A 25,802-nucleotide genomic window follows, 5' to 3' on the forward strand; every position below is an offset into this window, starting at 1 on the left:
CAGACTAGTTTCAGACTTCATATTCTTCAGAAAGTCCATGGTAAAACAAAACCTTTTATTCTAGCAATTGTCTAAGTTTATAACATGGATATTTGAAATTTGACCACATTTTTGTGCTAAGGTTGAAGCTATGGTGAGAACTGAATTCACTGAATATGTTTGACAGCTGTATTCCCATATTATTGGCATTTTTCAGGTGTTTTTTGCTAAGAGGTTGACAGCTATGGTGAGAACTGAATTCACTAAATGGTAGCCGTTTAAGTTTGTCTTCCTCTGTTTCAGGTGATTTGGCATAGTGGTATGTTTCTCTGACTGTTTTGCACAGGGTCCCCTGGGTTCAAGACGTGGCAATGAAATGTATGGTGGTAACACAGCATTTTATTCTAGCAACTTTCCAACATTATACAAGCAATGTTTAAAATGTGTCCCTGGTTTTTGGCCTTTTGTCCCCCCCCCCCCAATAAATTTTGGCTTTTTCCAGATATCTTGTGCTGCAAAGTTCAGAGATACAGCTGAGTGTCGAGTAGATTTTACAAGGAGCTGAGAGCTGCAGGGGAACAAAAGTTTAGTGCTGCTTATGCTAAGGCTGCGTGCATTGTTAATTGCACAACAGGTAGTGTACTTGCTTTTGATGCAGAAGGCTGTGGGTTCTACTCCCACAGTAGGTATATGCATTGCTGATACTGTACTGTGTTGTAAAGGGGGTGGATGCTGCAGTCCTTTTTGGCAAAGATACCTAGTAACTATGAACCTGTTATCAGTTTGCTATCCATTCCCTATTGTGGTATTACTAGCTTATCATTTTTTTTAATGCATGCAACATAGGAAATTTATTCTTCAAGGGCAACAGGCACTTTATTTGTAGCTGAAACAATGACATATAATGTTGTTTGCTAGCAGCAACCTCTTTATTAGTTACAGATTTCTTTAATGTGGATTTTACTACTTCAGAGATTGTGCACATTTACTGATACTGGTGGACTATAGAAGGTTGAGTAGACGTTTTATGATGGAAATGTTCTGAATTGGGCGGTTTTGTCACTGGTGCATGCATTTTGTTTCATTGTTTACTGGAAAAATGTTCAAAACAATAAATTTAAAATGCCCTCTAACAACTGTACTGTATTGTACAAGGAATATAATGTAATACAGTCTGGAAGGTGTATCAAAGAGCATGTGTATGTTTCATGTTCAAGGGGCCTATGATTTTGAAAACAGCCCAGAGTTAATCTTTATCTGCCACTGGCAAAATGTATTTTCTTTGAATGTGGGTTTCAATGCTGTTTCAATGCATGTGAGTTTCAAGAACAGAGACGTTTTAATGCTAAGTCTATTTTCATTGTGAGACTGCATTGCTTTGTTTAACAGATATATATTAGGGTTTGTGTGTAAAATGCAAAATAAAACTTTCAAATGAAATCTAAATCATTGCAGAAGTAAAGCAGTATGCATATTACAGTGTTTATGGTAAATGGGACAAAATAACCAAGGAATTCGACCATGATTTTGTGAGAGGGGGGAAGGGTAGCAAACTCAGACAGCCCTGGTTGAACTATACCTCTCAGTTGTCCATATTTTTGCAGAATGAATAGATATTTGCTTCTTATTTTTGGTTTGTTCCTCATAAAATTTATGGTTTTCTAGCAAATCATTTAGGAATGAAGTCACTAAATGACAGACATTGAGTTTCAGACGTCATAACCTTCAGAAAAATGCATGCTAATGCAATACCTGTTATTCTATCCACTGTCTTAAGTTTATACAAGAGCAATTTTAGTAGTGTTTGTATGTTCCCCCAATATATTTGGCCTTGTCCAGATTTCCTGCATTAAGAGGTTGAGAGGTACGTGCAAATTGCTTTGTAGAATTAGGAATACCCAAACCTCTCAATTGTCCCCAATTTTGGCTCAAAATGTTGCTCTCCCCTAATAATCCCTCCTCAAAATGGCAATTTTGGAAGAAAATATGGAGGGTTTACAATTATATATAACTGTAATGATCAGAGTTATAGATTACTTTTATTTCAGAAATGGAGGTAGATGCTCTTATTTTGTTAGCTGCTCAAGTTAACAGTGTTAATATTAAAAAGGTGTCCCTTTTTTGACAGGTTCCCAGCTGTATTGTGTGGCAACTTTATATTTTTGCATCACATTTTTGGTCTGTTTTTCATAAAATTGTGGTTTTCTGGCAAATTAGTGGCAAGTCATTAAAGACTGAAGTTAGAAAATAATGGCAGACATTTGAGTTTCATATTTTATACCCTTCAGAAAATTTGCACTAATGCAAGATCTACTACTGTTCTATTATCTAAGTTAATAAGAGCAATATTTAAAAATTGTCCTTATTTTTGGGCCTGTGTCCCACTTCTAGTTCTATGTATGGCTTTGTCCAGATTTCTTGCTCTGAAGCTGAGAGGTATGAGTGTCAGAGCCATCACTGTCAGCCAGAGACATTTCAAATTATGACATACTTGTTGCACCCCACTCCCCATTGTAGTGGCTCTGGATGTATCCAAGGAAGGCAAGGAGCAGTTATGCAGTGTAAGTGGGCAGAGTATTCCCCCATCCAAGCTAGACCACAAGTACGACCATGGCTTTTCATCTGTCCTTGATTTTGCAGTATGTTCTGGTTTTCTGATAGATTTTTATACTGTTGATTTAAGCTTCTTATTATTCAGGAAATGCATGCTGTCACAGTGCCCTGTTGCTCTGTTTAAGTAGCCATGATTTAATGAGCATCAGGTAAGCTTGTCGGAGATTGTAAGATGCAAGTAAGCTTTAATAAGCATACTGTTAAAGAATTACCGGCATTGAAAGCCTTTTCATTGTTGCCATGCAGAGAATATTTACATAACTAGATAATGTATAAGCCTTGGGTATTGAAATGCATATGACAGCATTTGTAATAAAAGGACAGGATTGCAGTATTTTCAGAAGCTCAGGACATTTCTTGGAGACTTGCAGTCATCTTTTGTTGGAGACTTGCAGTCATCTTTGCAGGCTTACCCATAAAATAAACAGAATGCCAATCTATCATGTGTGGTCCATAACTTCTGCAGGAATCCTTTAAGCAATTTATCTTGAGCTTGTTTCTTGTTTGCTGTTCAATTTTTACTTTGATCATGTCTTCCTCATGAAACAAGTAGATAGTTATGTCAGGCAGCAGGTCTTTTTGGGTAAGAAACATTTTTACAAGTGGGGGTATCACAGAGATTGCTACTTTCAGCATGTTACTTGGTAATTTTATAAAGCTGAATTAAATTATAATTAGAACTGCAGTGCAAGGAGTAGTGGTTTGAGTTGAATGCTGCTTGTTTTTTATACTTGGTTTTGACTGGCATTCCAGTAACGTATTTAAAAAGTAATTTATTTTTTTCATGCCCCACAACCTGTTTCCATCTGGATATTAAGTAAGTTGTCATGTAGCCAATGCATTGACATATTTTTTTCTTCTACACTTCATTTTGTCTTGATTGGACTCTCATAATGACTGTTTGGCACACAGGGCAGCGTATTTAATTAAAGTTCCAGTTGTTGTGGTTTTGAGCATAGTCCCACCCCTTTCTAGTTGGCCACACCTCTTCCCATTGGCCCCACCCATTCAGCTGTCTCCTGCAGCCCTCCTTTAATTTGAAGTCACCAGCTGCCACTGCAGAACACAACGAATAAGCAACAGGAGGCTGAGGAGATGACACTGACTATTGGATTGTTATATGCAAGAGATCTCATGGCAATGCTCTGAATATGATATTTACCTTGATATTCTCAATTCTATAGTCCATCACAACACTGCAAAGTACATGCCCTTGTCCCCTCCCTAGCAGCACAATGCTCCTTTGTATTACTATAGTGTGTAATGCATCTAAGGTGGTCACTACATATTGACTTGCCATCTCACATTACCATTTAGTGTGCAGCTGGAAGCAATCAGGAGTGATATACTTTGCATTATAATAATTTTGGTGCAAATTCCCCGGACGAGGTTATTGCCAATGCATCAATACCATTGCGGGTTTTGAAAGGTTGGATAACAGTCACAATTCCAGATTCCTGCTGTCAGAAAGATGCAACTTCGATTACTGGTGTTCACACCCCAGTGAACATAGCCAGAACACTTTGTGCACACAAAGTAACATTCCCTCACAGTGAGAAAAAAGGGAACTGAGTCTGGACGACTATGCTGGAGTCCAGTAGAATGAACTACTTGGAGGTTATGCTAGAGTCCAGTGGAAAGAAGTACTGTGGTACTATGTTGGAATCCAGTGGAAAGAATTAATGCGGGGGGTTATGATTGAGTACACTGGAAAGACGTACTGGATATTTAAAGGAAAGTTGCACAGAATGCATTAAGGAAGAGCCATTACAACCCCCAGAAGGTGATTAAGAGATATCTTATAACTCTATGCACCAACATGCCCCTGGTTTAAGCCAGTTAGGTGTCACCAGGAAGCTGCATAAGAAGAAGCAATCTGGGGCATCCCCTGACCAGCGATCACAGATTATCTCTTAGATAACGGTCGACACAGATACATGAACTGTCCAGGTGGTGCTCTACACTCAAGCAATGAAGTGGACCATTGCATGGACAGCCCAGGGGGCTTGCCAGTATGTAGTGCAACAAGTTATTTGACTCATGTGCTAGCAGAAACAGTACCCTACAAAGCCTGGGTGTTTCTTTGTGAGGACCTCTGGTGAATGAGGAGACTGATGATGAATGTGGTATAGGTAGCATCCTCTTCCCTCTGAAGAAACTTGAGAAAATCAAATACCTGTTTTATTTGATATTGTCCTGGGGGATGGCACATTCCCAATCCATGCCAGCATACACAGACAACTTTACACATTTCACGTGTGACAGGAACAAACAACAAAAATAGGATGTTACTGCATTGTATAAAAACCATGCTTCTGTGCATTAATGAATAGTGTAGCACAACTCAAGATCATTTCTCTGTGCATTTCTGCATTGTGTGCAACATCTCAAGATCATGCTTCTGTACATTACTCATTGTGTAACACATGTGAAGACCATGTCTCTGTATATTACTGCATTGTGTAACACACGTGAAGACCCATGTCTTTGTATATTACTGCATTGTGTAACACACGTGAAGACCATGTCTCTGTATATTACTGCATTGTGTAACACACGTGAAGACCATGTCTCTGTACATTACTCATTGTGTAACACACGTGAAGACCATGTCTCTGTATATTACTGCATTGTGTAACACATGTGAAGACTATGTCTCTGTATATTACTGCATTGTGTAACACACGTGAAGACCATGTCTCTGTATATTACTGCATTGTATAACACATGTGAAGACTATGTCTCTGTATATTACTGCATTGTGTAACACATGTGAAGACCATGTCTCTGTATATTACTGCATTGTATAACACATGTGAAGATTATGTCTCTGTATATTACTGCATTGTGTAACACACGTGAAGACCATGTCTCTGTATATTACTGCATTGTGTAACACATGTGAAGACCATGTCTCTGTATATTACTGCATTGTGTAACACACATGAAGACCATGTCTCTGTATATTACTGCATTGTGTAACACATGTGAAGACCATGTCTCTGTATATTACTGCATTGTGTAACACACGTGAAGACCATGTCTCTGTATATTACTGCATTGTGTAACACACGTGAAGACCATGTCTCTGTATATTACTGCATTGTGTAACACACGTGAAGACTATGTCTCTGTATATTACTGCATTGTGTAACACACGTGAAGACCATGTCTCTGTACATTACTCCTTGTGTAACACACGTGAAGACCATGTCTCTGTATATTACTGCATTGTGTAACACACGTGAAGACCATGTCTCTGTACATTACTCATTGTGTAACACATGTGAAGACCATGTCTCTGTATATTACTGCATTGTGTAACACATGTGAAGACTATGTCTCTGTATATTACTGCATTGTGTAACACACGTGAAGACCATGTCTCTGTATATTACTGCATTGTGTAGTACATCTGAAGATCACACCTTTGTACATTACTCATTGCGTAGCACATCTGTAGATCATGCCTCTGTGCATTACTGCATTGTGTAGCACATCTGAAGATCACAAAAGCAGAGGCTTCAGCTTGAAGTCTCCACCGGCATTTGCTGCCAGGAGGGGTGTCAGCCTATCTTTCATGGGCTTGTGCTGCCAGGAGGAGCTGGTCACCTGGAATCCTAGCTTCTTCCTGGGTTATGTAAGTCCTACTTGGCAATCTCTTCCAGAAAAGCCCCATTTCATCGCAATTAAATATCTGTTCTGGCTGATAGCCTTCTCTCTACCAATTCTTCAAATTCCTTGACAAATTTCTGTGCACCTTCTTTGTCAGCACTAGCTGCCTCCACCTGTCTCAGAACACTGTGGATGCCATTACTTTTTTTTACAACTGTTGAACCATTCCCTACTTGCTTTAAATTCCTCTGCTGTGAGCTACTACCTGGAGGGGTTTTTTTTGTAGGTCTTCAAAGATGAGCTTAGCTTTCTCACAGATCATGGTCTGACTTATTGGATCTCCCTTCATCTGCCTCTCCTGGATTCAGACAAGAAGCATCTTCTCCATACCTACATGAATTGTTTGTTCGAAACCTTTGCTGCTCCTTTTGGTACCTTAGCACCCATGATGCTGTCTCTATATTTTTCCAAAATGTTGAGATGGTAGACCTAGGCATGCCCATTCTGTCCTGCTATTCATCCTATTTTACCTTCTTTCTCAATTTTACCTATGATTTCTTTCTTCATTTCAGGGCTCAGCCACTTGTTTTTCCTGACAGTATCCTTCTTCTTTTCATTCTTCTTTGGCCACATTTCTTCACTTCGTCACAACACAACAACAACAGGAAACAATGAACAACTTTTCAGCCTCCGTTCCAGGTTGAATTGCAGGATACCTGGGAGGCCGAACGTGTGGTTGAATTATGAAACAGTTGAGATTCCAGGTGGTTGAACTGTGAGGTACCACCTGTATTTGTTTCTTACCAGCTTGTCTTCACCTTATTTATTTAGACTTTGCCACTAAGGCATTTGACAAAGATTGCATGTACCACACATAGCCAAAGTGTGAAAGTCAATAAATAAAATTACATCTACAATAATAAATACAATATTAATGTATAAACATACAATGTAAACTTCATTATAAATGCAGAACTGTATGTAAGCATACTGCACTGTTCATGACACTGCAAATACTAAGATAGTTTCAAACACAGTAAACATATACATTTTGGAACAGAAAGTAAAGTTGTATAAGTAAACTTACCGTAACAGAGTATATTCAAATAAATCACTGCTACAATGGCCTTAAGCAATATGGAATATTCTACTACAAGTCAGACCATCTGGCCAGCTTTAGAAGATTTAGGGCTCCTTACACATACCCCAGCAACTGGAATGCATGGTGAATACAGAGAAAAACAGTGGCTAAGGCACCAGATATTTTAGAGTATTCTCACCTCAGAAGATAGGAAGGCGAGAGCACTGGCATATAAAAACATCAAAGTAAAAAAAAAATACCACCACCTGGCAAAAAATAGAGGCATGGAGGGTAGGAGAAAGTGGTTACTGCAGTAGTGGTCTATGTGTCCATTGTTATGGTAAGTTTACTTACACAACTGTATTATGCTTACCATAAGATCACTGCTGCAGTAGCCTTAAGCAAAATGGAACAAGTACCATAGCTTATAGCATAAGGGAGGAGAAAGATGGATCAGAGTCCAGGATCCTTTTGAGAATAGTCCTAGCAAAATCTGCTCTAGACCTAAGGAAGGAATTTAGTTTGCAGTGCTTGGTAAAAGTGTGCACAGATGGCCAAGTTGCTGCTCTAGTATGTTTCTAGAGTCTCACCCTTTTCAAAATGCAGCAGAAGTAGCCAGGGCTATAGCAGAGTGCACCTGGGCTTTGCCTAGAAGTGATTTATAATCATGAGGACAACAAAAAACAATAGCCTGGGGCTACTATTTGGTAACTGTCTGTTAAAATTCTGGTTATCCTGTCTTCTTGAATTCATGAGACAAGCAGTTGATCAGAAGTTCTGAAGGATTTGGTTTTATCAATATAATAAAACAGCTGTCTGTGGACCTCTAGAGTGTAAAGTATTCTTCCCTGTTATTTTTAGGCTCTGGAAAGGATACATGTCAGATAGGGGTGACTCACTATAAGAGCCTGGAACTGAGAGAGCCACTCTTCTTGTAAAACTTCAAGTTAGCCTCATAAGCAGGTTCAAAAGGAAACAGTGAAATGTGTTTTGGTAAAAGATTAAAAATCCAAGCAGGTGTCACCTGTCAACCAGGTGGATGGATATCTAACACCCCTTTCAAAAAATATTTCACAAGATGTGTGATAGTAATGTGGAGATCAAGGAATAGACAAGCAGAAAAGGCAAACAAATGCGTTTTGATAGAAGAATAACTGAGGCCAGAGGAGGAGAGTAATAATGCACTCAAATACTGATGAGTCACAGGAGTCTGAGCCTTAAAAGGATCATGGTTCATGGACTGGCATGAACTAGAAAAATCTTTTCTATTAGCAGGTTTCTTTGCTTCCTTTAGTACCTGCTACATGTCTTCAGAAAAATAAGTACCTAAAAGATATTAAACTTCTATCATTCAAGTAGTCAGTTTAATAAACTGGAGGTTGGGGAGTAAGAAGCTCCCTTGTGCTGTGTGAATAAGTGCCTTTCTGGGCTAATTGCCCATGGCCTTTTTCAAAAGAAGGGTGAACCTCTGTTGCCTGGGCTAAAAGGGGGTTTCTACAATTATTTTTGGAGAGTCTTTCTGAATCTTAATAGGAAAGGCTGGAAAAATATACAGGAACATTCACATCCTTGGGAACGAAAAGGGATCTGTCTTCCAGGCCTGTTTACAAGGGGTCCTGCAACAGAATTTAACTTTCTGTTTTGACTGGAGGCAAATCTGTCTACTTCAGGAGTTTCCCCGCAGATGGATCAATTCCTGGAAGACCCCTGGGTGCAATTTCCATTTGTGAGGGTCAGTCCTGGTTCTACTCAGCCTGTCTGCTACAATGTTTTACTTGCTCTGGCAGAATGCATGTAGCTGGATGGAATAATTGACCTGAGTTGCTGGATCCCAGACTACCATAGATAATTTGCAAATGGTGTAGGATATGTTTCCCCTTTGTTTATGTACCACAACACTGTGATTTTGTCTTTGATTACTGGAAGACAGCTTGGAGTATAAAGATGAGCCAGAAATCTGAGAGCGTTTCTAAAAGCCATCATTTCCTTGACATTTATGTGTTTTAACTTGTCTTGCTTGTGACCCTGCACTTTCACTCCCTTGGAAATAATTCCCCAGGCAAAGTCTGAAACATCTCTTGTTACAGACCAAGTGGTGGCTCACAGGAAGAAGGTAAGACCTGGGCTAGAGACAACTGATACATCCACCCATTCAACTCCCTTTTCCCAAACCTCAGCATCGGCATTTGAAATGATTAAGGATGCTGGTGTTGAGTCCAAAACAGACTTGACAAACCATTGAATTTTTTTCATGTGAAGTCTGGTCAAGTTAATCACGAGAATAGTTGAGGCCCTAAAACCTAGCATTCTGAAATATTTCCTGACAGATGTCTCTGTCTGGATTGAAAATAGCAGAAATTGTTCACAGTAACTTTCTACTTTGTCTTGAAGAGGAAATGCCATCATAAGTGTACTATTTAGAAGACACCCTAGAAACTCTATTTTGTGGGAAGGAATGAAATAAGATTTCTCTCTTTTCAAGTGAGATCCCAAGCTGCGAAACAGCTTTACTACCCAAACCAAAACTTCTCAACAAACTGTGAAGGAATCCATAAAAATCATTTAATCATCTAAATAAGGGCAATACAGCAAACTGAAAATGAAAATCAGATACATAAAAATACAAAAAGCACCTAAAATTGCTGCTGATTGGAATGTGATAGCAACCATCTTTTAAATCCAAACTTACAAGAAAACTGGAAGGACTTTGACAAAGAACTTTGGAATTATGATGTGAAGGTATACAAAATAAAGGTCTAGGAGAGGTCTGCAAGTTTGTTCTTCCTTTTGACACCAGAAAAATACTATATTATAAAATTCTTTCCCTGCTTGGTCTGAGGGAACAGAGTCTATCACCCCCTGATCCAGTACCTGATTCAGAACAAAGGTAACAGGACAGTTTGATTACGAGGATGTGGAAGAATCCCTTTAAGTTGAGGAAGGAAGTCCCACTGCCAGATATAACCTATTAGAATGATTCTCAAAACCCAACTGTCTGATCTGGCACCATAAGTGATAATGAAAACCTAAGCACTGGGAGAGATTTATGGGGATGCCAGGGTGGGGAGAAGGAAAGTCCAGACAGATCATATAGTCAGTCTTTTTTTATTTAGGTTTTCCCTGGTTCTGGAAGGATCCTTCCTTCTTTAAGCTTTTCTGACACTGTTTCTTGAAATGTTGTTTGCCTGAACCTTGCTATGTAGCTTATTCTGTTTTCTGAGAGAAAAGCCTGAATTGGAAGGAAAGTTTGTTAATTTTTGGAAGAGAAGGCTGAAAGATCTGAGTAGCCCCCTAAATTAGCTTTTCCATTTCATCAAAATCCTTAATGACTTATGCAGAAGAAGGACAAAGTAACATTTCCTTGTCCAGAAGAGCATTTATCATTTCAGTTTTAACACCCTCTGGCAGATGTTGACTTTGGAATCAAGCAAATCTTGTCAAAACAGTGCCAGAGTCAGCTACCCTGGAGACATCAGCAGTATCATAAGGACATTTCAAAGAATGCTTGATTATCTTAGACATAGCAGATTCTACCAAAGAGATGGAAGGTTTAGCATCTAATGGAGATAGAGGGAAATAAGAAATTAAATCCTTTAAATTAGCCTAGGAAGCTAGCAAAAACACACCTGATAGTTCACAATTCTGAAGGCCAATGTAGAAGAACTTACCCAAAACCTTTCCCAGTTTGTCAGAACGGGTAGGGTTAGCAGCTGAAAGAAGCATGGTAGAAGCTAACTTTTATAAATAAATAACTGCAAAATCTACAATGGGATCAGAAAAAAAAAGAACTTATGGGACTGGGACACTTTATACAACTTACCAGAATGTTTAAGAGCAGATGGCCGACTGCCAGGAAAAGTGCAAGCTGCGAAAATGGCATCCTCTGAAGCTGACAAAACAGAAGAGACAGTTGCAGATTGTAGAAAATCCACCTGTAATAAATTATACATTTGCTGAGATTCAGACATGTTTTCCCCATTGCAAAAAAAAGTTCCTCATATTGGCAACAGTATTTGAAAAAGACCATTCTTCAGTAGGAGAATGTGAGAAAAATCTCTCTTGATAATGTCAATCTCTGTCCATTTGAGAAAAAATATAAGAAATGAGGACCCATACTAAATCCTGTTCCTCAGAATGAGAATCATAATTTGATAGAGAAGAACTATTTTTCTTTCAGTTCTGAAGAAGAGAATCATCATTCAGAGATAGAAATACTTTTTACTATTCTTTTGCCAAACCCAGCCATATCTCTGTTCTGGATAAGGTAGAATGTTTAGATTTATCCTTTCTAGATGTCTCCCCCAATACACATCAAAACAGCAGCTGGACAGATGGCCCTTACCTCAGAGAAGAGGCTTCACAGTGTGGCTTAGTGAAGGACCATCTCCTTGTACCTTCCCTGAAGCCCACACAGTTGTTCTCCCTTTCCTCTCAAGGCAACTACACAGCCAGAGAAGCGCCTGAGTCCCTATTCATAGTGGTATTCTGAGGAGATAGACCAGAGGGATCTAAACAAAAAGATTAGTGGTCTGAGGAACAATAGATGGCCACAGCACAGTCATCCATCAGTGGCTCAGGCAAGAAAGAAAACTGGTTTAAAGTCTAAAGCCTACCAGCCAAGTTTTCTTTCTTGAAGCTTGGAGAAGAAGACATAGACTTAGCATGACCCTGGACCATATCTTAGCTCCAGACAGAGTCTCATAGGTGAACAGGGGAGCTGAAAAGAGTCAGCAATATCTCCTTGACAAAAAAGGAAGTTACCAAAGTAAAATTATTTCATCATAAGCATCACACACTTACCCTAGACCCTCAGAACAAAATAATACAGACGCTGTACATCTTCAGCAAATTGCCCAGACATGGTAAGGCCTTGCTGTGTCTACTAATGGTGGCTGCCAAAAAAGCAATTACTGGAAAATGGAAGTCAAAATCTAAACCAACTATACTACAAGCAGTGAATACAGTAACAGAGATAAAACAACTGGAATTGAGATCTTTAAAAAAGGATAGGAGCAAACTACATAGGAAAAAAATGGGAATTGTGGGAACAATACACACAAGGGAGGAATGAGGTCTAAAAGGTGGCAGGACCTAAATGAGCTATGTAATCTTTAAGTGAGAATGATTGGGTAGATTATATGTGATGTATAATGTTTGTAACTGGGAGTGAGTCAGTATGGTTTGTGATGGAAATGCTTGCAACTAGGATTGTGTTGGTGTGGTTTGTTTTCATTAATATAAATGTATGATTGCTTATGTCACAAGTGATGGATTAATAAAGATGTTTCTTGTTTAAACATAAAGGCAGAAATTGAATAATTTATGTACTATTACTTATATGATTGTATAATATAACGATATATGTGGAATGTAATGTTTGCTATGTTAATATAGTTTGATTACTTTTATATGAATGTAAATTTGCCTATGCCGCAAGTGATAATTCAATAAAGGTGTTTAAAAAAAAATTCCCAAAAAACAGTAAATAAGGAAACTCCACAGAGACTCAAAACTGGTTGACAGCCAAAATGTGTGTCTGAAAACTGGCTGAAAAGGGTCAATCAGAGTTACTGACAGGAAAGCCATCTTCAGTTGAAATAAAATGAAGCCATTCCTGTCTAGAAAAGAAAAAGCCTCACACAAAACATCTGAAGTGAAATCTTGAAAGTTTTTTTTTTTTTTGTTGGGAGAAACACAGTTTTACAAAAACATTTAAACAGGGGAACCCATCTTTAAAACCTGCAGCCCTGAGGTAAAACTTTCTAGAGACAAGAATTCTAATGAGCAAAATGCTCTGAAATAAATTATGCAATATAAAACAAATGCTCATTCTAAATAAAAAATGTAGGGAAGATATTTCCCAATGTGGAACTTGTCTGCCAGCTTAGTAGAAGCAAATTCTGACTGTTGATGTCCTGAAGCCTGTGGGGATGCTCATTCTTTGGTGGCAAGAAAGTTCTGAAGTATTTTGTACCTTAGCGAATAGTTTTGTCTGTATTGTTCATGCATACTAATGGCTAGGGCACATGGAAGGAGCCTTAAAGCTTTGCCAGGACATTCAATATTGCTTAAAACTACTGAAGCAATGATCTAATGATGAACAACATCTGTACAGTGGAACCTAAAAAACAGCATTGCCTTAGCCCATGACTTTATACCACTTGCATTTACTTTCGTTAAATAGATGGCATCTGAATATTTTCTTGAAGCCAACAGCTAGTTTATATTCCTAATGTTTTCTGGAAGATTGTTCCAAACAGCTGGAAGTATTTTCAAATAAAAAAAAAAAAAACATTTCACACATATCAAGTATGAATATGGACCTGTATAACTGAATGCTGTCATTATTTCTAACGGCATAGGCTTGGTTTCTATCCTGCAGCCTGCTGAGGAGTGGTGGACAGTAGCCATCATTTAATATTTTGTAGATGACTGCACTGAGCAATAAAATAGCTGTACCTGTAACAGGAAGCCAATTGTTTGAGTTGAAACTAGTACTCATGCTTGTTAGCTAGGTGTATAAAACAAATTATTTTATCCTTGGCTAACTGAATGAGTGCAGTATTGTGTACTGAGGGAAGTGCAGTTAAAGGAAGGCAGTACACCAATCTTGAGTAGGACTGCATTCACGGTAATGGCTCGCCTAGCCTCATTGGTTAATAAGATAAATATTTTTTATGCAATATTAAGTTGAGTTAAAACCTTGTTGGCCTGATCTTCTGTGAGATGGTGGAATAAAAGGAGTTAGTAATTTATGAATGTAGAAGTTAATAATTTCACAGAACTCACTAACAGAATCCTGAGGAGACTTATTTGTGTCATTGAGGAGGGCATCCCAGCCTCTTTAAGTGGGTTATTTACTGCATCACAGCTATCAGTGGTAAAGTTTTGGAAAGATGATTTATTTGTAAACTCATCTGATTTTACTCTAAGGATATATGAATGGTATTATGATATGTGCTTGCAGTATAACTGAGGATATAAAGAAGTTTGAGGAACAAACAAAGATATTGTCATGCCTTACCGAACTTCATACTATTACCTTCAAATTGTAAGAATAATGTAGTCAAACAATATACAGACATATTTATTTTATGTTGAGTAGTTTACTCAGTCAGTCTTTTTGTAAGCAAACTCCCCCATGAGTGTTTTCCCTTTAACACATGTATTTATTCATTAAACTTTAACTTGCAACGTGTTCACATAAACCTTTGATAAATATTTCAAGAACATTTCCACTGTCATCATGTTAAACATTTTCATCTTTCCTTCAATGTTAGTCATTACTTCATGTTTTCACATTTACTCTATTAAGTTTTGACGTGAGTGATAGTTTAAAAATAGTGTTCCCACCTTTTCAAATGCCTAAAGTGGGACATTTTTGGTACAATAGTCAGCTTTTGCAGGACAAAACATACCCTCAACCAGTACAAAGGACAGAACTTCACTTTTTTGCCTAAATAAAAGCTTATTCTTGAATCATTTTAATTGCTTATTCTGTTTCTTATAACATTTAGGTGTTTCAGATAGAAAATAACTGTTTTATGCAACTATTACATAAAATATAGGAAATAATTTTGTCCTAAAATCTCAGGACATTTGCAATTTTTACAATTTTTTTGCAGGACACAACTGCCCAAAGAGGGACTGTCCCTCACAAAGTGGGACAGGTGGTAACCCTAGTTTAAAAATGTCCCTGATTTTGGACACAAAGCTTCTTGGCCACTTGGAATTTTTTTCATGCTCTGTAGGGGATATAGTGAAAGGTAAAGTTCGATAAGACTGTATTTGGTAGCACCTATAATAATTATTGCATGACCAATTTCTAGTCTTGAATTGTTTTCTAAATTTCTGGCTTTTCAAGTTTTATTTTTTTATATAAATATTGCTACACTGCCACCTATCTGAACCAATGAAAGGACCTACAGTTTATAATTTGTGATATGCATTTTGGATCTTTAAACCATTGTTTTTAATAGCACGCAATCAACATCTTTCGTGGATAAGAAACTCCATTTTATAGTTAATACTTCTGCCACTCAGTAAAGCCACAATTCTTTGATTCTTTTTTTTGTGTTCTTCTTTCTTTCTATTTTTTTTTTTTTATTTGAAGAGGTTTAAAAATCTTAACGGACATGGGGATGGAAAAGATTTTGTTCAGTACTTGTACTCCCCAGGGACAAAGGCAATGCCCATCACATGCAAAGTATGCTAAATCATTGCATTTCTAATGCAAAGCTGACAGGCACATCATCTCCTCCTTCTGACACAGTCTCCTCATGTACTAACTAAAGGCCAACATTTTCTCTTACATGGATAACATACAAGGTAATGGGAGAATAAGCAAATATGTTTTCTCCATGCTATCTAGGATATTTGATAACCCCAGTTTATCCATCTGCATGCAAAAGATAGAGGACCATCCTAGACTTTTTGCCCCAACAAGAACATAGACCATGGGAGTATTTAGGAAGGTACAGAGATGTCTGCAGCTCCATATATACTTTGCGGTGCGCTTTTGGTGTTAAGCAACCACAAAGCTTCAGAGTGCCAAAACACTGAGATCAACTACTTACCACAACCAATGTATGAGGACTGAAGGATGGGGGAAGCAGTAGACCCCAGGGATACACTCAGTCTAAGTGTCTTAACAGCAGCAGCATCAATATGGGGATAATGAAGCCAGGGGATCACTAGATACCAGGAATACATTCAACATAAGTGCATTAATGGCACCTGCACTGTTATGGGGATTAGGGGAGGAAACACTTGGCAGCAGGGATACTACACATGTGCTATAGGAATGCATAAAGTACTATGGTGTTCAGGGGTTGGGGCTGGAGACACATTAGCCACCACGGCAACATCAGGTATGCCATACTGCCACTTAAACTACTGTTATAGGGGAGTGTGGGATCCATGCAAGGGAAGACAATTCAGAAGGACAGGTATGGAGACTGCGGTATGTGTGTTTGTGTGTGTGTGTGTGTGTGTGTGTGTGTGTGTGTGTGTGTGTGTGTGTGTGTGTGTGTGTGTGTGTGTGTTTGACTATGTATTTGCGCATGTGGAAGAGTGACTGTGGAAGGGATGACAATGCCTATACAAGCAGCAATTTACTACTGTGATGTGCAGATCAGAAAAGATCTACACTTTCCTGTAGTAGCTGTGATTCAGAGCTATACAGATTAGTCTCATTGTGTCTAACATGTCTTTGAATTGCAGATTGCCTCATTGTGGAAGCAGTGCCTTTTTTAACTAGCTGAGATGTCTCTAATGTTCGTCCAAGACAACCAAGTCTTCTTTAGTGAGGCATGTGCCTGTTTTACCAAAAGTTACATCAGCAATTAATAGGATGTGTTTTGGGTTTGACCTATTTTGGTTTTAGTTCCAGGCATTTTGTTGTTATGACCTTTCACCAGTGTGGGTGTGTGTGTGTGTGTGTGTGTGTGTGTGTGTGTGTGTGTGTGATGGCCTTACATCAGTGTGTGTGTGTGTGTGTGTGTGTGTGTGTGTGTGTGTGTGTGTGTGTGTGTGTGTGTGTGTGTGTGTGTGTGTGTGTGTGTGTGTGTGTTTTTTCAGAGGTGAAGCTGCGAAAAAGAATTTCACCTTAATATTCTGGATATATTTACACTTCTCACATTTAGAGTCATATAAACAGAAGTGAAAGAGTGCTTATTTTTTTTTTTTTTTTTTGTTTTGTTTTCTGTCACCATTAGGTGTTTCTTTGCCCAAGCATTGTCATCAGGTCTTTGAAACTTATGTTGTGAATTGCTTCCAGACCTAGTCAGATATAAGTCCCTTCCTATGGAAAAATGTAGCTTTGATAAATTTGTACTGCCAGTCAAGTCCTCTTGCTGCCTCTGCCAAAAGGCCATTAAAGTGGCAATATTTGTAATAAGGTTTCTTCTTAAACAGATTAAGACACATTCTGTTTTATTAGTTTACAACTACTTTATAGGATGGTAGTAAGTACTGCTACTAATTAGAATTTTTAAAAGAAAGCAGGAAATGATGGCTAGGTTAGTGGGCCACTAAGTGTAACTGAAGTTCATTGTAAGGAAAAGGCCACAATATGATAAAGGCCAGTCTTAGATAGACTGGACCAATTGGGTGAAATGTAGTCCTGTACCTAAGGGGAGTCCTGCACTTACCAAAACCATTGCTTAAAAAAAAAATATTTGCTTTGAAGACAAAAAAGAGCTTTTCTGTTTAATAATGTAAGCTGATTATTACAAATGCAACTACTCCTTTGCAACTGCTAATCTATCACACATTGAGCACTTCAACCATGATCCTAAACGCAAATGCTGTTATTTTAACACATGCCAATACAACACTCCATGCCTCTAAACTATTCAGAATTTCACAGAGATTTTTATGCCATAGCTTTGGTCTTTTCTTCATAAAATTTGAGGCAAATTATCAAGGATTGTAGTCACTAAATAATGACAGACATTTCAGTTTCAGATTTCATATCCTACAGAAAATGCATTTTAATGCAAAACCAGTTACTATATTGATTCTGTAAATCTATATGAGGAATATTTAAGATCTGTCCCTGATGTTGGGCCTTTGTTGCCTTTATTTTTGGCTTTGCCCACAATTCATCCACTAAGAGTTTGAGAAGTATTCTACAGTCCTGCACTCAACCCCTGACAGCATCAGGAGAAAGGGGAAAACAGGTCATCTTCAAGATCAATGGGAAAAGAATTGCAGTCAGTCAATAATGCCAGACGTTAGAGTTTCATGCTTCATATTGTTCACAAAATGCATGTTAATGCAAACGTTGCAAACTTTTGAAGTGAAATAAAGTAAGATTTTAAAAATGTCCCTGATTTTCGACACCTCATCCCCCATTATTTTTGCCTTTGTCCCAAATGCTTGAGTAAAGAAGTTGAGTAGTATAGTTGTGGGTTGGGGGTTGTCTTGGCTAGGGTGGGACAAAGGAGAAGCAACTCCAGGAGAAAGTTGTTATCAAGCAGGATTGACAGATAAGCGATTTGCCAATAACGCAGTACAGCATCCATTACTATAGCAGCAATTCTGAATAAATTAATACTTATACTACTTGCAGTGTCTGAAATAAGTTGTAGTAATCTGATAGCAAGTAGAAAGACCTTTTATTTTTCACTCCTCAACTTACAGTTGAGGGAAGCCACATCACATTGCAGCATAAATTGAGCCCCATAGTTGTTAGCTCTGGCCTTGTTAGAGATAAGTTGCAAGATCAAATGAAATAAGAGCGGGAATGGATTTTGAAGTTAAATTTTACATACAGAAAACTTTAGAGCTTTAACAGGGACATGGCAACTGAGTTGAGGGAAAACCAGAAATAGTCACACATCAGTCTTTTGTGGCAAATCTCTGAAGAGAACCTTAGGATATTTCTTGTCTTACATAAAATGGCTAATTCCCAAAATCCCACACAATTCAGAAGCCCTTTGTCTTTTCAGTATGAAGCATGAGCTTAGCCTTCTACCATAAACTAGAACTTTTAAAAGGGAGCATTACAGGAGGTCAAGTCCCAAGTGCTCATAAACATTGTCGCCTGAGTGCCTTGTAGCTCAGCGAGGCTACTGCTTGAACCTGAGTATGGGAAGGGAGTGGGAGAGGGGTTTTAGGCTTAGGAATCAGAACATGGGGTTTTAGGTTTATGGAATGGATATAGGATTTTAGGCTTAGGGATCAGGAAGTGGGGGGTTTAGGTTTATGGAATGAAAGGTGAGTTTTAGGCTTATGGAGTCTTCAGAGTATTTAGGTTTTGGATGGGCTGTTGGAGTTTAAGGTTTAGGGAGTGATCTGAGACCTTAGGGTTAAGTAGGAATAGCAGAGAGTTAGGCTAAGGGAGCTAGGAATCAGGTGGGCAACTGCGTGGGAGTTTTATGGTTAGAGTTTAGGTTAGGGTAGGGCTGTACCGTTACATAAGGTTGGGCGTGGGAAGGGATACATACAAGCAGGAGAGCATGTTAGTGAGAATTCAAACACTTGCTTTTTCTAGCAAGCAGCAGCAAGCACCTGCAGATGATACCTTTTAAAACCAAAGGAAAAAAATAACTTTCATTAAAGTGATATTGCAGTACAATCGCATTGACAACATATATAAACTATAGATAAAAAAAAAAATCAGAAATAACTCACATGGTTATCTTTTCTGACAGCTTGATAAGTGTTCAGTGTACCTTTATTTATTTATAGCCATCAGCTCACAGCTTTTTAAATTTCTGATGAACAAGCTGTGGGCATCATTAACTTGACTCAGGGGGTGGAGTATAAACCTAGATGCTTGACTTGTCACCCCGAGCTGAGTTATGTTTAATGAAACTCAGAGGCATTGCTAGGGTAGGGAGAAGGGGGCAGTTACTAAGGTGGACATTTTTAGGAAGTGAGATCACACTGAGTGCTACTACAGAAATAAATTCTGGTACTGCTTTTGCTGTGAGGACTGAAGCACTTGTTTCAACACTTTGAGTCAGATTCGTAAAGTTGCCGCAATGTGTACATGGCCATTTACATGTTGCTGTACTTTTTTTTGTATTTGGTAAGCACCCTTATACTGTGCTGCACAGTCCTCGAACCCTAACACATGCAGCACTACGAAGGGCTTGTCCTGCAGCTTTGCTGAACGCTGATTAGGCATTCTGGAGAAGAAGCATATGCTAATTAGCCACGTGCTCTCGGAAATGCTGCCAGTGATTCAAGAAAGGGCTCAGTTGTGGAGATCAGCACAGCTAACCTTACCACATCATGGTAGTGATCATGGCCAAAATGCTGTGTTCAACTGCTCAACACAAAAGTGGTGGGGGAACCACTGTACCATAGGGCTTAATTTAAAAAGTGCCATAATGGCACTGACATTGAAACAGGGGTTGGAGGATATACTGAACACCACAAAATCATCTTTAAAATGCCATACCAGCACCAACGTTAATATCAGGACTGGAGTTGGGAGGAACCAGTAAACTATCAAGGAAAAAGTGGAATACCACAATAGCACATAAATCATAAAGGTGATGAGAGGATGGGGGAAGTACTGTACACCATGGATTCTAGTTTAAAGTGCTGTACTTGCATCAGCATTACTAGGGGGATTGGGAGGTGGAGGGATACACACTCTACAGTGCCGTAACAGTACCAATGCTACTATGAGGACCAGAGGGATGTGGGAGTATAGGGATTACTTTAAAAGTCCCACAATGGCATAAACACCAAAATGGGGATCTGGGTTGGGGAGGGACCACTTGACTCCAGGGAGAAATGTCCATAGTGCCATACAAGCACCAATATTACTACAGGGACTCAGGTGTGTGGGGGATATGCTTTAAGTGCCACGATGGCAACAACATTATAACAGGGATTGGAGGTGTGGGGGGATACACTACTAGGTACCAGGGATTACACCATAAAATGCCCTAAGGCACAGCCCAGCATAACGAGGATAGAGGGGAACCACCAGACATGCTCTAAAGTGTGGTAATGGCACCAATGGTTGTACAGTGATTAGGGTAATGTCACCAATGGTAGGACAGTGATCAGGGTAATGGCACCAGTGTTAGTACAGTGATCAGGGTAATGGCACCAGTGTTAGTACAGTGATCAGGGTAATGTACTACCAGTGGTAGTACAATGATCAGGAGGGGTAGGAAAGAACCACAGGACACCAGGGATACGTACCATAATGGAATACACTTCGTAAGACTGATGAGAGGATGAGTAGCAACACTACACTGCTAGTGATTCATCTTTAAAGTGCCGTAATGGCACCAATTGTCTAACAGCGATTGAGCTGGTGATGGGATACACTATACTCCAGGGCCTGATATATATGTGCCATAAAGATACTAAAGTATTTTGAGGTTATTGGAACCATGGAAAGGGAGGGTAGGAACAGGTACATGTACCGTGGTGTGTGTTTCTATGTTTATGATCATGTTTGTATACTTGTATACATATCTTACAAGACTGGAGGAAGGATTTCACTTCCTACACTAGCAGCAGCTTACTACAGTGACAGTCAGATCAGAGTGTGTATGTGTGTTTGTAAGTGTATGTCTTTGAGTTTGTACTTGTTTGTTTGGGAGAGTGACTGTGGGGAGGGGGAGTGCCAGTACCTACACAAGCAGTGCGTGTCATGTAGATCAACAATGATCTACACATCATGGTAGGAATTACAATTCAGGAAACATGCAAATTAGCTGATAATGAGATCTTTCCTTGTCATGGCTAGTATGTTTTTGAAATGCTATATTGTGCTGAAAGGGCCTTTTGGCTTGCATTCAGGCATGTAATGTATTCCTTGTACAATTCTAGTAGAAGTCTTTTTTTTTGGCTCCTCAGCTAAGGTTTGAGGGTTGTAGAGGACTGGCCACTCCTTAGGAGAGCAGTGAGGAGAGACATATTAAAAATTGGAGAAGAGACATTATGTTTTTTTTCTGCCTCCTTAACTTAAAGTTGAGGGGTACCAGATCATGGAGTGACACTGGTCACTAGATAAGCCACCTACAACTCAGGTGAGTAGTACAAATCTTTGCATAACAACAGCAAATTATTTATTCCACTTCTAGGAAGTGGTCTGGCTAACAGATTAAACACAGGGGAAATGAGGATCAGTCGATACATATGTATCCAGAAGAGATACACTGAATGTTGTTAGAAAGGGCAAAACCTTAAACGGTATACTTACCGCATCAAGAAGAGAAAGAATGAATGCAGTGGTAGTCTAGTATGCTAGATTAACAACAATCTCCAGATGGCAGGAGGCTAGGATAGCAATACAAAAGCTAGTGTCATTTGAAATAGTGTTGCTAATCCTAGGCTGTATGAGGATTTCCTTATTTTTTATTAACTAGTAGGCTGTCTAGCAGTTATATTTCAGCTATGACTTGGAGCTAAGACAAGCATTACAATAAGAACAAGTAAAAACAGTAACATTATAAAACAGAGCAGCACAACATATGCAGCTATAGTGTAACAAAATAAGGGTATAGTCAATGTAATACTGACAGTAATATACGCAAAAGAATATTTGTTAGTATTCAAGGCTTTATGGGATTTGTGGTGCAATAGAATACACTGGCTACTCCTCTAAAATTTCACAGGATATAACAAAGGAAATATGGAAAACTCTCAGTTAACCAGCACCCATGGAGATTGGTAGATCCAATTTACCATTAAAAACAGACCTGACTAATACTGTACCGTATACTATTTATTTGGTTTGACTTGCTCTCAGGTTGGGCAGAGAGGGAATTTACTCCTATCTTTCTTTTTAAAACTCTAAAACTCTAAAAACATAAGGTATATTTTTGTGGGGGGAAACAGAAAGAGCAATACATGAAAATTGTACTGTATTTCTTCGATTTGTTTTTGCTGGTTGCTTGAGTTCCGGTTAACTGAGAGTTTACTGTAACAAACAATTTTCACAACCCTTACTCTAAAAACACAAAACTACAAAAACTCTATATTTTAGTATTTTCAAAATTAAGTTGTACCCGTGCATGCTGAAGAAGATATTTTCCCCTCCCAAGACATTTTTTGAAAGTATGTCTTTACAGATGCGCTTTACTAAGCTCTTTTCCCATACCACTTACAGTTCTACTCACCAGTAGCTTCTGATGTCTGCTGTGTAACTCCCTGAGTTAAGGGACTTGCTGTCATAAGTGAAGCTGTCCACTCTGGAACACTGACAGTAGTCCCATTACGCTGAAGCCCTTCCTCTGTCACTGTCAACAATGAAGCCGTGTCCACATATGGCACAGTGGCTGAAATACTACCATTGTTAGCACTTGGTCTCAGTGTATATGGTGTCAGATCCTTTGGTAAGTCCTTTGTGCTTTCACTAGAGAGTTCATGGGTTTGGTCATCAAGGGATAAACTAGTGTCATACCAGAAAGGATACTGTTCCAGTTGGTCTTCTGTTGTTGGCACCCCAGAATCATGTTCCCGTATGCTAGTTATAGGAATGTCTGATGAATAGATGTCTGTGGTCAGGAAATTATTGTTGTTTGAGTCAAGAAAACTTTTTCCTATTACACCTATGAGGATAAGAAAAAAATATCATGTAAGTATTATGTTTTCTGAATCTTTAAAAACAGTTAGCTGTCAGAATCCATTTAAACTGCAAAATGGCATTCAGCATGCATACAATATATCGTCGGTCTTGCAGGCTATGATATGTCTGAACTGACAGTTTTTTACACAAAATGTATCCCTGAAGTGAAACTTTAGCATTTTCCTAGTTTTCAGATAGCCTGTGTGGTGATCAAACAGTGGCTTGGATTCACAGATGGTCTGCGCAACAAGCAGTACAAATAGTCTTAGTTGAGCCATGTGTGGACAGTCCAAAGAAATCAGCTAATTGAAAGTGTGGTGGTTGAAATTAAATGATATGCAGTGCAAACAAATGAGGGGATGATGACATTTAAATGTGGAATCCTATGTAAATGAGAAACATGGAATATGGAAATGTAGGCGGCCAATATGATGGAATGTTTCAGACATGTATAAAGCAGTGACACTGGGTGTTTGTACTCAGCTAGTTTGAATACTTTCTTTTAAGGAACACTTACAGAAGTCAGGATAGGCACAGCAGCAACAGCAGTAACTCAACAGCATGTGTTGCTAGCTGCTGTCACAGTCGGTGCAATGTTACACATCGGGGCTACCCACACTCACAGAGAAGATACAGCCTGTAGCTCATGCACCAACACCTGAAAGAGCAGCAGGTAATTCGCCATGTCAGATTTGTCAGGAATTTACTTTAGGATCAAATTGTGTTACCCACAAATGAAATTGAGGGAATCAAAGTAAGACTATTCCTCTGGGCACAAAACTATGTCTTGCATTGACCATCCTAGATATAGAGACCTTCAAGTTATCTAAGTACATTGCAAGCCTGCACCTTATGAATATTTAACCATTTCCCAACATCATACGCTAACATCCGGATAAGCATATCTGGTTCCCAAGGACACCAGAGGAGATTACCAATATTGTGCCTGCATTCTGTGAATCTGCTCACTTTCCCAAGTTTCTGAGTAGCACATGTTGCACCCATGTTGCAAATAAGGCATCACCTGGTCCATAAGGACAGAAATGCATAAACAGGAATGCTTACTGCAACTTCCTGAACTGCCGTGTATCTGAAATGCTCATGGCATTACTTACAGTTTGCCAATGTGCCACCCAAGCAGTTCACACAATTTACTAATATGGTACAGGTCCAGCCTATACTAATAGCTCTTGCAGAGGGACTTCTCACACTGTCACATGGTTGGTAGGTGCATATGCATAGTAGACAGAATGGCCTATATGTGCAAGCAGCATGCAGGCTGGGAGCATTTCACATATAATATTGTGCTTTGCTTGTTTCAGGACATGCTGGTTATGTTCTTGAGCCATGTTACAGGCAGTGCACATCTTAGATGCTGCTAATTGTGGGGGCCAAGGAACAGCCAGTGTGGGATCTCATTGACAGGTGGCATGTCAGGCTGTGCTACAGCTATGTGCTTAGTAGTGACTTTTACAAGGGCCTGTGATCTTGTGGTGTGGGTGTTTTCCCCCCTGGAGTGTCACAGACAGAGTCACTGTGTCATTATGCCATGCCATCTACATATCACTGTCATAGTTAGCAAATGCAATACCGTCGACATCTTCCTCCACCAGTAGGATCAGTGAATGAGTGAAAAATATGACATTGATATAAGCTCACAGATTTGTGATTGCACCATCACCCTGTGCCATGCATACTGAGTCCCATGTTATACTTTGCTTTGCAATACTCTGTAGCACATACCTTGCTCTGCAGGACATTGAACTTGCAGACAGTACTGTAGTGTTAGCAATTTACCATAAATATTGGTGTTAGAATAGTTTCAATGATGCAGTCTACTCTTGGGATATGCTGATCTGGTCAGTTTTCCAAAGTTCTTCCCTTCCTTAGAGCTTCAGTCTATATCTGCTGTATGGTACAGCAACAGGGGCATCAGTAGTATAAAAGATGCTTTAGCTGATGCCAGGTTTACATTGTTTTTGTCCTGGCAGAACCATACCGAAATTTACAAAGAAATCTAGGTCCACTGGCTTTCTCTGATAAGTTTCTGCTTTCACACTGGGAGAGCTAGAATTAAGCTGTTACTCAATGTGCAGCCATTTGGAAGTCTCTGGGAAAAACGTTCTTGTCAAAGTCTGAGACATCAGTAGTCATGTACATACATGGTCAATTTGCAGTGGAAGGAATGGTCTCTCTTCCTGTTCACCTTGTCTGAGTTTGTAATGGAAGGAATGGACTCTCTTTGTCCCTGTGCAGCTTGACTGCTTACAACATGAACTGTGCTTGGATGCAGGGCAGCACAAGAAGCATAGTATCCTCAGGTTGTGAATTGTGGCACAGAGACACCCTTAGTAACCACTGCATGTGTCATGAACGCTACAGCCTTTAGAAAGTCCCTGGTCATTACATTTTTCCAGAAAAAAAGGTCTGTAGAGAAAGTGACTTGTTCTTCAGGAGATGCATCCT

At 39.1% G+C, this 25,802-nt stretch overlaps 1 protein-coding gene across 2 annotated transcripts in view; it reads right to left on the reverse strand.

Annotated features, from left to right (window-relative positions):
* The window catches only part of CORIN (corin, serine peptidase), a 1,415,152-nt gene that overhangs the window by 1,131,954 nt on the left and 257,396 nt on the right, over positions 1-25,802 (reverse strand). For both annotated transcript variants that reach the window (XM_044061411.1, XM_044061410.1), the window contains exon 3: positions 22,888-23,319. In XM_044061411.1, coding sequence (XP_043917346.1) covers positions 22,888-23,319 — 432 coding nt within the window. The remainder of the gene's footprint in view (positions 1-22,887; positions 23,320-25,802) is intronic.

The sequence above is a fragment of the Protopterus annectens genome, chromosome 2.part0 (genome assembly GCF_019279795.1).
Source record: "Protopterus annectens isolate FY-2018-M chromosome 2.part0, PAN1.0, whole genome shotgun sequence".
Classification (NCBI taxonomy): domain Eukaryota; kingdom Metazoa; phylum Chordata; order Ceratodontiformes; family Protopteridae; genus Protopterus; species Protopterus annectens.